The sequence below is a fragment of the Hyla sarda genome, chromosome 8 (assembly GCF_029499605.1).
Source record: "Hyla sarda isolate aHylSar1 chromosome 8, aHylSar1.hap1, whole genome shotgun sequence".
NCBI lineage: Eukaryota > Metazoa > Chordata > Amphibia > Anura > Hylidae > Hyla > Hyla sarda.
In genome coordinates this window covers 13,965,826-13,981,235 of record NC_079196.1, presented here as the reverse complement: position 1 = coordinate 13,981,235, position 15,410 = coordinate 13,965,826, and the positions used below count along the sequence as shown (strand labels likewise).

Sequence of the window (15,410 nt, the reverse complement as noted above, 5' to 3'; positions counted from 1 at the left end):
TATTTACTAAATATAACAAGTTATCTATCATTTTATATATCTTTATTCATTATATATACTAGTTTTTTTATACACAATATTCTATATTATTGTATATCTAATATTACATACAAAATTACATACATCTATATTTAATATCTAATATTACATACCTCTATATTACTATAAATAACTGGTTGTTATATCTATTATTATATATATCACTACAGTAACAATTATATATAACTGGTTAATATAAACAATATTCTATGTTTCTCATATCTAATATTATATACCTCTATATTACTATTTATAACTGGTTGTAATATCTATTATTATTTATCTCTACATTAATAATTATATAAAACTGGTTATTAGAAATATACATACAATTTTTTTTTAATCTAATATTATTTACCTTTGCAAATGGTAAATATTTACAAAGGTGTGTGTATATATATATATATATATATATATATATATATATATTACTAGTAATGTGTAATATTATACATTACTTTATTATTTAACTAGTTATAACATCGAATATTCTTTACTTTGTTATTATATGTTGTATATAACTCTGTATAATTCACTATATCTAACCAGTTACTATATACAATATTATATGGGAATTTTTTTTTTTCATATCTCTCTCTCTCTCTCTCTCTCTCTCTCTCTATATATATATATATATATATATAAACTATTTATGTATGATATTATACATCTGTACTTTTGTACACCCGATATTCTTTATCTTGTCATTATTATATGTAATATACATGTCTGTATCATTCACCATCCCTAACTAGTTATTGTACGTGAGATATCTCAGCATCATCCTCCATAGCTGATTATTCTATCCGGATATATATATATATATATATATATATATATATATATATATATACATATATAGATAGATATATATATATATATATATATATATATATATATATATAAATATATATATAGATAGATAGATATATAAATAAAAAATATATATATGTATATAAATGAAAGAAAACAATATAAATAAACAAATAAATAAAAAAAATATATATGTATATAAATTAAAAAATATACTTTTTTAATTTATAAACATATATATTTGTTTATTTATTTATTTATATATATTTTTTTTAATTTATATACAAATATAGTTTTTTATTTATATATCTATGTTTTTTATTTTTATATATATATATATATTTTTTTTTTATATACACACATATATAGATAGATAGATAGATAGATATACATATAACTATTTATGTAATATACATGTCTGTATCATTCACCATACATTACTAGTTATTGTACGTGAGATATCTCAGCTCAGCTGATTATTCTATCCGGATATAACTGAATATATATTTATAAATCTCCTCAAAATAAAATAAAAAATCAATTTGTATCATCAAGAAAAACCGATGATGGATAAAAGTGCAAAAAAAATAAAAATAAAAAAATAAAATGTATGTATGTATATATATATATATATATATATATATATATATATACATATATATATATAAATCTTCACCAAACACAAAGTATCCGGGAGACAAAAGAAAACAAACAAGAAACTGCAACAAAATAACCGACAAAAAGCAACAGAATAAAAGAGAGAAAAGCCGCATCTGGTGTGTACGCTCCGCTGAGCAGCTCTCTCACACCCTGCACCCCAGCCTTTTGGGGGGGGGGAGAGTTTTTGGGCAGGGTGCCTCCAGCTGTTGCAAAACTACAACTCCCAGCATGCCCGGACAGCCGAAGGCTGTCCGGGCATGCTGGGAGTTGTAGTTTTGCAACAGCTGGAGGCACCCACGGTGGTTTATGGGATAGTGGTTTGTCGATGTGATCTGTTAGGACCCCTATACAGACATCTGCCTCCTCCTCCCCCATGGTGGTCGCAGTAAGATCTCAGAGAGGGTTTTGTTGTGGAATATTCGCTTTATTATAAAATAAATTACAGCCTCCGGTGACCGCCCCCGGTACAATCTCATCATCATCATCATCATCATAATAATAAAATCTTTGGCTTGAAAGGACAGTTCTGGGCCCAGGGTGGGGGGTGGGGGTCCAGCAGGGGGTCCATCCTTACCTGCCGCTCAGTCTGTACAGGTCTCTGACACACTGTGCCGCACCCTCCCCTCTAGTCTCTGTCCTGCACGGTGGTGGTGCAGGTCTCTGACACACTGTGCCGCACCCTCCCCTCTAGTCTCTGTCCTCCTTGTCCTGCACGGTGGTGGTGCAGGTCTCTGACACACTGTGCCGCACCCTCCCCTCTAGTCGCTGTCCTCCTTGTCCTGCACGGTGGTGGTGCAGGTCTCTGACACACTGTGCCGCACCCTCCCCTCTAGTCGCTGTCCTCCTTGTCCTGCACGGTGGTGGTGCAGGTCTCTGACACACTGTGCCGCACCCTCCCCTCTAGTCGCTGTCCTCCTTGTCCTGCACGGTGGTGGTGCAGGTCTCTGACACACTGTGCCGCACCCTCCCCTCTAGTCGCTGTCCTCCTTGTCCTGCACGGTGGTGGTGCAGGTCTCTGACACACTGTGCCGCACCCTCCCCTCTAGTCGCTGTCCTCCTTGTCCTGCACGGTGGTGGTGGAGTGGTTGTACAGGCCCTGGGCCATCAGGTGCAGCGCTAGTCCATTCTTCAGGCCGGTCGCCTTCTTGATCTTGGCCCGCTTGTTCTGGAACCAGATCTTGATCTGGGACTCGTTGAGGTTGAGCTCTTGGGCCAAGGTCTGGCGCCGCTGCTCCGTGATGTAGCGATTGGCCTGGAACTCCGCCTTCAGCCTCTGCAGCTGCTCCGCGGTGAAGGCCGTGCGGGGCCGCTTGTCCTCCTTCTCGCTCTTCTTCTTCTTCAGCTTCCGAGTGCGGGGACCTGCGGGGGAGAAGAGGGGGACACTGGTCAGAGAGGGGGGCAGATAACGGGGGCACTGATAAATATGGGGTGCAGATAAAAAGGGGCACTGATAAAGGGGGTGCAGGTAACAAGGGGAACTGATAAAGGGGGTGCAGGTAACAAGGGACACTGATAAAGGGGGTGCAGATAACAAGGGGCACTGATAAAGGGGGTGCAGATAACAAGGGGCACTGATAAAGGGGGTGCAGATAACAAGGGTCACTAATAAAGGGGGTGCAGATAACAAGGGGCACTGATAAAGGGGGTGCAGGTAACAACGAGCACTGATAAAGGGGGTGCAGGTAACAAGGGGCACTGATAAAGGGGGTGCAGGTAACAAGGGGCACTGATAAAGGGGGTGCAGATAACAGGCACTGATAAAGGGGGTGCAGATAACGGGGGCACTGATAAAGGGGATGCAGGTAACAAGGGGCACTGATAAAGGGGGTGCAGATAACAAGGGGCACTGATAAAGGGGGTACAGATAACAAGGGGCACTGATAAAGGGGGTACAGGTAACATGGGGCACTGATAAAGGGGATGCAGGTAACAAGGGGCACTGATAAAGGGGGTGCAGATAACGGGGGCACTGATAAAGGGGGTGCAGATAATGGGGCCACTGATAAAGGGGGTGCAGGTAACAAGGGGCACTGATAAAGGGGGTGCAGATAATGGGGGCACTGATAAATGGGGTGCAGATAACAAGGGGCACTGATAAAGGGGGTGCAGGTAACAAGGGGCACTGATAAAGGGGGTGCAGGTAACAAGGGGCACTGATAAAGGGGGTGCAGATAACGGGCACTGATAAAGGGGGTGCAGGTAACAAGCTGCACTGATAAAGGGGGTGCACGTAACAACGGGCACTGATAAAGGGGGTGCAGGTAACAAGGGGCACTGATAAAGGGGGTGCAGATAATGGGCACTGATAAAGGGGGTGCAGATAACAAGGGGCACTGATAAAGGGGGTGCAGATAACAAGGGGCACTGATAAAGGGGGTGCAGGTAACAACGGGCACTGATAAAGGGGGTGCAGGTAACAAGGGGCACTGATAAAGGGGGTGCAGGTAACAAGGGGCACTGATAAAGGGGGTGCAGGTAACAAGGGGCACTGATAAAGGGGGTGCAGATAACGGGCACTGATAAAGGGGGTGCAGATAACAAGGGGCACTGATAAAGGGGGTGCAGATAACAAGGGGCAGTGATAAAGGGGGTGCAGATAACAAGGGGCACTGATAAAGGGGGTGCATATAACAAGGGGCACTGATAAAGGGGGTGCAGGTAACAAGGGGCACTGATAAAGGGGATGCAGGTAACAAGGGGCACTGATAAAGGGGGTGCAGATAAAGGGGGTGCAGATAACGGGGGCACTGATAAAGGGGGTGCAGGTAACAAGGGGCACTGATAAAGGGGGTGCAGATAACGGGTACTGATAAAGGGGGTGCAGATAACAAGGGGCACTGATAAAGGGGGTGCAGATAACAAGGGGCACTGATAAAGGGGGTGCAGGTAAAATCCGGCACTGATAAAGGGGGGGCAGGTAACAAGGGGCACTGATAAAGGGGATGCAGGTAACAAGGGGCACTGATAAAGGGGGTGCAGATAACGGGGGCACTGATAAAGGGGGTGCAGATAACGGGGGCACTGATAAAGGGGGTGCTGGTAACAAGGGGCACTGATAAAGGGGGTGCAGATAATGGGGGCACTGATAAATGGGGTGCAGATAACAAGGGGCACTGATAAAGGGGGTGCATGTAACAAGGGGCACTGATAAAAGGGGTGCAGGTAACAAGGGGCACTGATAAAGGGGGTGCAGGTAACAAGGGGCACTGATAAAGGGGGCACTGATAAAGGGGGTGCAGATAACAAGGGGCACTGATAAAGGGGGTGCAGATAACAAGGGGCACTGATAAAGGGGGTGCAGGTAACAACGGGCACTGATAAAGGGGGTGCAGGTAACAAGGGGCACTGATAAAGGGGGTGCAGGTAACAAGGGGAACTGATAAAGAGGTGCAGGTAACAAGGGGCACTGATAAAGGGGGTGCATGTAACAAGGGGCACTGATAAAGGGGGTGCAGGTAACAAGGGGCACTGATAAAGGGTGGGATGCAGATAACGGGGCACTGGTCAAAAAGGGGTGCAAATCACAGGGATGCTGGTCAAAGGAGATATAGGTAGCAGGGCGGCATGAATAAAAGGGGGCTCAGAAAACAGGTCAATGGTCAAAGAAGGGTGAGAATAACCAGAACACTGTTAAAGAAGGCAAAGAGACATTTATAATGAGGGGAGAATATTATCATCATCATCTTCATCACTACAATCATCATCCTCACTATCATTATCATTACTATCATCATCACCATCTTCATCATTATCATCATCCTCACTATCATTATGATTATTATCATCATTATCATCATCAATATCATCATCATCATCATCATCATCAATATCATCATCACTATCATCATCATCATCACTATCATCATCAACATTATCATCATCATCATCAATATCATCATCATCATCACTATCATCATTATCATCATCATCATCATCATCACTATCATCATCATCACTATCATCATCATCATCACTATCATCATCACCATCTTCATCATTATCATTATCATCCTCACTATCATCATGATTATTATCATCATCATCATCAATATCATCATCATCACTATCATTATCATCATCATCACTATCATCATTATCATCATCATCACTATCATCCTCATCATCACTATCATCATCATCACTATCATCATCATCACTATCATGCCGCGCACTGGAATGATTATTACAGTTCCTCGATGACGTCATATGATCCCTGCAGCGCACGTGTATGAGCGGATCGCTGTGTATAATGTCCTGGATATTGGGGGTCGTAAATGTTTCCGTCTGAGTAATATAAATACATAAAGCCGCACACACATACATCCATGTACACACAGGTGTCAGCTCACTCCAGGCGGAGCCGTCACTTATTATTGATCACTTCCCCGGGTGTATAACAATTATTCGGGTGTAATTGACACATCGCACCGGGAAACTACAAGAAATCATTTCCGTTCTGAATCTCGAGGAACAATATTTCCTGGGCACAATCTGCTACAATGTATCACCAGATCTTATTACAATGTATCACCAGATCTTATGTATCACCAGATCTTATTACAATGTATCACCAGATCTTATGTATCACCAGATCTTATTACAATGTATCACCAGATCTTATGTATCACCAGATCTTATTACAATGTATCACCAGATCTTATGTATCACCAGATCTTATTACAATGTATCACCAGATCTTATGTATCACCAGATCTTATGTATCACCAGATCTTATGTATCACCAGATCTTATTACAATGTATCACCAGATCTTATGTATCACCAGATCTTATGTATCACCAGATCTTATTACAATGTATCACCAGATCTTATGTATCACCAGATCCCATTACAATCTATCACCAGATCTTATGTATCACCAGATCCCATTACAATGTATCACCAGATCTTATGTATCACCAGATCTTATTACAATGTATCACCAGATCTTATGTATCACCAGATCTTATTACAATGTATCACCAGATCTTATTACAATATATCACCAGATCTTATGTATCACCAGATCTTATTACAATGTATCACCAGATCTTATGTATCACCAGATCTTATTACAATGTATCACCAGATCTTATGTATCACCAGATCTTATTACAATGTATCACCAGATCTTATTACAATATATCACCAGATCTTATGTATCACCAGATCTTATTACAATGTATCACCAGTTCTTATGTATCACCAGATCCCATTACAATGTATCACCAGATCTTATTACAATGTATCACCAGATCTTATGTATCACCAGATCTTATTACAATGTATCACCAGATCTTATTACAATATATCACCAGATCTTATGTATCACCAGATCTTATTACAATGTATCACCAGATCTTATGTATCACCAGATCCCATTACAATGTATCACCAGATCTTATTACAATGTATCACCAGATCCCATTACAATATATCACCAGATCTTATGTATCACAAGATCTTATTACAATGTATCACCAGATCTTATGTATCACCAGATCTTATTACAATGTATCACCAGATCGTAGGATCTATTAGGATTCTCTATTTACTGATATAAGAAACAAGGTGTAAATACATAATGGAGCAGTGTATATAGATACAATGTAGCAGTGTATACAGAAATAACATAAACATATAACATACACATATATACCATCGAAAAATATATATGTATAGTAATAATATATAATGGAGCGGTGTATATAGATATTATATATAATGGAGCGGTGTATATAGATATAATATATAATGGAGCAGTGTATATAGATATAATATATAATGGAGCAGTGTATACAGATATATAATGGAGCAGTGTATATAGATATAATATATAATGGAGCAGATTATACAGATATATAAAGGAGTGTATACAGATATATAATGGAGCTGAGTATACAGATATATAATGGAGCAGTGTATACAGATATATAAAGGAGTGGTGTATACAGATATATAAAGGAGTGTATACAGATATATAAAGGAGTGTATACCGATATATAATGGAGTGTATACAGATATATAATGGAGTGTATGCAGATATATAAAGGAGTGTATACAGATATTTAAAGGAGTGGTGTATACAGATATATAAAGGAGTGGTGTATACAGATATATAAAGGAGTGTATACAGATATATATAAAGGAGTGTATACAGATATATAAAGGAGTGTATACCGATATATAAAGGAGTGTATACAGATATATAATGGAGCAGTGTATACCGATATATAAAGGAGTGTATACAGATATATAATGGAGCAGTGTATACAGATATATAAAGGAGTGTATACAGATATATAATGGAGCAGTGTATACAGATATATAAAGGAGTGGTGTATACAGATATATAAAGGAGTGTATACAGATATATAAAGGAGTGTATACCGATATATAATGGAGTGTATACAGATATATAATGGAGTGTATACAGATATATAAAGGAGTGGTGTATACAGATATATAATGGAGCAGTGTACAGATATATAAAGGAGTGGTGTATACAGATATATAAAGGAGTGTATACAGATATATAAAGGAGCAGTGTATACAGATATATAATGGAGCAGAGTATACAGATATATAAAGGAGCAGTGTATACAGATATATAAAGGAATCGTGTATACAGATATATAATGGCGTGTATACAGATATATAAAGGAGTGTATACAGATATATAATGGAGTGTATACAGATATATAAAGGAGTGGTGTATACAGATATATAAAGGAGTGTATACAGATATATAAAGGAGTGGTGTATACAGATATATAAAGGAGTGGTGTATACAGATATATAATGGAGTGTATACAGATATATAAAGGAGTGGTGTATACAGATATATAAAGGAGTGGTGTATACAGATATATAATGGAGTGTATACAGATATATAGTGGAGTGTATACAGATATATAAAGGAGTGGTGTATACAGATATATAAAGGAGTGTATACAGATATATATAAAGGAGTGTATACAGATATATAAAGGAGTGTATACAGATATATAAAGGAGTGGTGTATACAGATATATAAAGGAGTGGTGTATACAGATATATAAAGGAGTGGTGTATACAGATATATAAAGGAGTGTATACAGATATATAAAGGAGTGTATACAGATATATAAAGGAGTGTATACAGATATATAAAGGAGTGGTGTATACAGATATATAAAGGAGTGTATACAGATATATAAAGGAGTGGTGTATACAGATATATAAAGGAGTGGTGTATACAGATATATAATGGAGTGTATACAGATATATATAAAGGAGTGTATACAGATATATAAAGGAGTGTATACAGATATATAAAGGAGTGGTGTATACAGATATATAAAGGAGTGTATACAGATATATAGTGGAGTGTATACAGATATATAAAGGAGTGGTGTATACAGATATATAAAGGAGTGTATACAGATATATAATGGAGTGTATACAGATATATAAAGGAGTGGTGTATACAGATATATAATGGAGTGTATACAGATATATAATGGAGTGTATACAGATATATAAAGGAGTGGTGGATACAGATATATAAAGGAGTGTATACAGATATATATAAAGGAGTGTATACAGATATATAAAGGAGTGGTGTATACAGATATATAATGGAGTGTATACAGATATATAATGGAGTGTATACAGATATATAATGGAGTGTATACAGATATATAAAGGAGTGGTGTATACAGATATATAATGGAGTGTATACAGATATATAGTGGAGTGTATACAGATATATAAAGGAGTGGTGTATACAGATATATAAAGGAGTGTATACAGATATATATAAAGGAGTGTATACAGATATATAAAGGAGTGTATACAGATATATAAAGGAGTGGTGTATACAGATATATAAAGGAGTGGTGTATACAGATATATAAAGGAGTGGTGTATACAGAAATATAAAGGAGTGTATACAGATATATAAAGGAGTGTATACAGATATATAAAGGAGTGGTGTATACAGATATATAAAGGAGTGTATACAGATATATAAAGGAGTGGTGTATACAGATATATAAAGGAGTGGTGTATACAGATATATAATGGAGTGTATACAGATATATATAAAGGAGTGTATACAGATATATAAAGGAGTGTATACAGATATATAAAGGAGTGGTGTATACAGATATATAAAGGAGTGTATACAGATATATAGTGGAGTGTATACAGATATATAAAGGAGTGGTGTATACAGATATATAAAGGAGTGTATACAGATATATAATGGAGTGTATACAGATATATAAAGGAGTGGTGTATACAGATATATAATGGAGTGTATACAGATATATAAAGGAGTGTATACCGATATATAAAGGAGTGGTGTATACAGATATATAATGGAGTGTATACAGATATATAAAGGAGTGGTGTATACAGATATATAATGGAGTGTATACAGATATATAATGGAGTGTATACAGATATATAAAGGAGTGGTGGATACAGATATATAAAGGAGTGTATACAGATATATATAAAGGAGTGTATACAGATATATAAAGGAGTGGTGTATACCGATATATAATGGAGTGTATACAGATATATAAAGGAGTGGTGGATACAGATATATAAAGGAGTGGTGTATACAGATATATAAAAGAGTGGATACAGATATATATAAAGGAGTGTATACAGATATATAATGGAGTGTATACAGATATATAAAGGAGTGGTGTATACAGATATATAAAGGAGTGTATACAGATATATAAAAGAGTGTATACAGATATATATAAAGGAGTGTATACAGATATATAATGGAGTGTATACAGATATATAAAGGAGTGGTGTATACAGATATATAAAGGAGTGTATACAGATATATAAAGGAGTGTATACAGATATATAAAGGAGTGTATACCGATATATAAAGGAGTGTATACAGATATATATAAAGGAGTGGTGTATACAGATATATATAAAGGAGTGGTGTATACAGATATATAAAGGAGTGTATACAGATATATAATGGAGCTGAGTATACAGATATATAATGGAGCAGTGTATACAGATATATAAAGGAGTGTATACAGATATATAAAGGAGTGTATACAGATATATAAAGGAGTGTATACCGATATATAAAGGAGTGTATACAGATATATATAAAGGAGTGGTGTATACAGATATATAAAGGAGTGTATACAGATATATAAAGGAGTATATACAGATATATATAAAGGAGTGTATACAGATATATAAAAGAGTGTATACAGATATATATAAAGGAGTGTATACAGATATATAATGGAGTGTATACAGATATATATAAAGGAGTGGTGTATACAGATATATAAAGGAGTGTATACAGATATATAAAGGAGTGGTGTATACAGATATATAAAGGAGTGTATACAGATATATAGTGGAGTGTATACAGATATATAAAGGAGTGGTGTATACAGATATATAAAGGAGTGTATACAGATATATAATGGAGTGTATACAGATATATAAAGGAGTGGTGTATACAGATATATAATGGAGTGTATACAGATATATAATGGAGTGTATACAGATATATAAAGGAGTGGTGGATACAGATATATAAAGGAGTGTATACAGATATATATAAAGGAGTGTATACAGATATATAAAGGAGTGGTGTATACAGATATATAATGGAGTGTATACAGATATATAATGGAGTGTATACAGATATATAATGGAGTGTATACAGATATATAAAGGAGTGGTGTATACAGATATATAATGGAGTGTATACAGATATATAGTGGAGTGTATACAGATATATAAAGGAGTGGTGTATACAGATATATAAAGGAGTGTATACAGATATATATAAAGGAGTGTATACAGATATATAAAGGAGTGTATACAGATATATAAAGGAGTGGTGTATACAGATATATAAAGGAGTGGTGTATACAGATATATAAAGGAGTGGTGTATACAGAAATATAAAGGAGTGTATACAGATATATAAAGGAGTGTATACAGATATATAAAGGAGTGGTGTATACAGATATATAAAGGAGTGTATACAGATATATAAAGGAGTGGTGTATACAGATATATAAAGGAGTGGTGTATACAGATATATAATGGAGTGTATACAGATATATATAAAGGAGTGTATACAGATATATAAAGGAGTGTATACAGATATATAAAGGAGTGGTGTATACAGATATATAAAGGAGTGTATACAGATATATAGTGGAGTGTATACAGATATATAAAGGAGTGGTGTATACAGATATATAAAGGAGTGTATACAGATATATAATGGAGTGTATACAGATATATAAAGGAGTGGTGTATACAGATATATAATGGAGTGTATACAGATATATAAAGGAGTGTATACCGATATATAAAGGAGTGGTGTATACAGATATATAATGGAGTGTATACAGATATATAAAGGAGTGGTGTATACAGATATATAATGGAGTGTATACAGATATATAATGGAGTGTATACAGATATATAAAGGAGTGGTGGATACAGATATATAAAGGAGTGTATACAGATATATATAAAGGAGTGTATACAGATATATAAAGGAGTGGTGTATACCGATATATAATGGAGTGTATACAGATATATAAAGGAGTGGTGGATACAGATATATAAAGGAGTGGTGTATACAGATATATAAAAGAGTGGATACAGATATATATAAAGGAGTGTATACAGATATATAATGGAGTGTATACAGATATATAAAGGAGTGGTGTATACAGATATATAAAGGAGTGTATACAGATATATAAAAGAGTGTATACAGATATATATAAAGGAGTGTATACAGATATATAATGGAGTGTATACAGATATATAAAGGAGTGGTGTATACAGATATATAAAGGAGTGTATACAGATATATAAAGGAGTGTATACAGATATATAAAGGAGTGTATACCGATATATAAAGGAGTGTATACAGATATATATAAAGGAGTGGTGTATACAGATATATATAAAGGAGTGGTGTATACAGATATATAAAGGAGTGTATACAGATATATAATGGAGCTGAGTATACAGATATATAATGGAGCAGTGTATACAGACATATAAAGGAGTGTATACAGATATATAAAGGAGTGTATACAGATATATAAAGGAGTGTATACCGATATATAAAGGAGTGTATACAGATATATATAAAGGAGTGGTGTATACAGATATATAAAGGAGTGTATACAGATATATAAAGGAGTATATACAGATATATATAAAGGAGTGTATACAGATATATAAAAGAGTGTATACAGATATATATAAAGGAGTGTATACAGATATATAATGGAGTGTATACAGATATATATAAAGGAGTGGTGTATACAGATATATAAAGGAGTGTATACAGATATATAAAGGAGTGTATACAGATATATAAAGGAGTGTATACCGATATATAAAGGAGTGTATACAGATATATATAAAGGAGTGGTGTATACAGATATATAAAGGAGTGTATACAGATATATAAAGGAGTGTATACAGATATATAAAGGAGTATATACAGATATATATAAAGGAGTGTATACAGATATATAAAAGAGTGTATACAGATATATATAAAGGAGTGTATACAGATATATAATGGAGTGTATACCGATATATAAAAGAGTGTATACAGATATATATAAAGGAGTGTATACAGATATATAATGGAGTGTATACAGATATATATAAAGGAGTGGTGTATACAGATATATAAAGGAGTGTATACAGATATATAAAGGAGTGTATACAGATATATAAAGGAGTGTATACCGATATATAAAGGAGTGTATACAGATATATATAAAGGAGTGGTGTATACAGATATATAAAGGAGTGTATACAGATATATAAAGGAGTGTATACAGATATATAAAGGAGTATATACAGATATATATAAAGGAGTGTATACAGATATATAAAGGAGTGTATACAGATATATAAAGGAGTGTATACAGATATATAAAGGAGTGTATACAGATATATAAAGGAGTGTATACCGATATATAAAGGAGTGTATACAGATATATATAAAGGAGTGGTGTATACAGATATATAAAGGAGTGTATACAGATATATAAAGGAGTGTATACAGATATATAAAGGAGTATATACAGATATATATAAAGGAGTGTATACAGATATATAAAAGAGTGTATACAGATATATATAAAGGAGTGTATACAGATATATAATGGAGTGTATACCGATATATAAAAGAGTGTATACAGATATATCTAAAGGAGTGTATACAGATATATAATGGAGTGTATACAGATATATATAAAGGAGTGGTGTATACAGATATATAAAGGAGTGTATACAGATATATAAAGGAGTGTATACAGATATATAAAGGAGTGTATACCGATATATAAAGGAGTGTATACAGATATATATAAAGGAGTGGTGTATACAGATATATAAAGGAGTGTATACAGATATATAAAGGAGTGTATACAGATATATAAAGGAGTATATACAGATATATATAAAGGAGTGTATACAGATATATAAAGGAGTGTATACAGATATATAAAGGAGTGTATACAGATATATAAAGGAGTGTATACAGATATATAAAGGAGTGTATACCGATATATAAAGGAGTGTATACAGATATATATAAAGGAGTGGTGTATACAGATATATAAAGGAGTGTATACCGATATATAAAGGAGTGTATACAGATATATAAAGGAGTGTATACAGATATATAAAGGAGTGGTGTATACAGATATATAATGGAGTGTATACCGATATATAAAGGAGTGTATACAGATATATAAAGGAGTGTATACAGATATATAAAGGAGTGTATACAGATATATAAAGGAGTGGTGTATACAGATATAATATATAATGGATCCTGTAGACTGTGGCCCTCACTCGTAAAGTGCTGAGGAATTTTTTTGTTATATATATAAAATGATCAATAATAATAGTATTATAATAAGAATAATAATGGAAATAATCAGATATATAACAAGGCAGAGTATACAGATATATTATAAAGCGATGTAAACAGATATAATATATGATGGAGCGGTATATAATAATAACACTCAGTTCCCGGAAGGATTGTGGGGGGGGGGGGGGGGATCCCGGGGGTGGGGGGGGGGGATCCCCTGGAGATTTAAATTTCTCTTCATCTACAGAAATGACCAGATCTCTTCTCCAGCACAATACGTGTCAGCTGACATCTTCATTCCTGTCCCTGGGGTTTTCTTATAATGTCCCCACCGACCCCTCATCTGCCATCATCCAAAATATTGACCCCAGATATAATTGAGAACATTGACACCAGCTCTACCATCATCCAGAACATTAACACCAGCTCTACCATCATCCAGAACATTAACACCAGCTCTACCATCATCCAGAACATTAACACCAGCTCTACCATTATCCAGAACATTAACACCAGCTCTACCATCATCCAGAACATTAACACCAGCTCTACCATCATCCAGAACATTAACACCAGCTCTACCATCATCCAGAACATTAACACCAGCTCTACCATCATCCAGAACATTAACACCAGCTCTACCATCATCCAGAACATTAACACCAGCTCTACCATCATCCAGAACATTAACACCAGCTCTACCATCATCCAGAACATTAACACCAGCTCTACCATCATCCAGAACATTAACACCAGCTCTACCATCATCCAGAACATTAACACCAGCTCTACCATCATCCAGAACATTAACACCAGCTCTACCATCATCCAGAACATTAACACCAGCTCTACCATCATCCAGAACATTAACACCAGCTCTACCATCATCCAGAACATTAACACCAGCTCTACCATCATCCAGAACATTAACACCAGCTCTACCATCATCCAGAACATTAACACCAGCTCTACCATCATCCAGAACA

General features: G+C 35.2%; 1 protein-coding gene across 1 annotated transcript in view; it reads right to left on the bottom strand.

The window, feature by feature from the left end:
• Window positions 1-2,093: 2,093 nt before the first annotated feature.
• The window catches only part of EN1 (engrailed homeobox 1), a 41,783-nt gene continuing 28,466 nt past the window's right edge, over window positions 2,094-15,410 (bottom strand). The window contains exon 2 of the mRNA XM_056534315.1: window positions 2,094-2,871. Within this exon, the coding sequence (XP_056390290.1) occupies window positions 2,555-2,871 (317 nt within the window). The 3' untranslated portion in view covers window positions 2,094-2,554. The remainder of the gene's footprint in view (window positions 2,872-15,410) is intronic.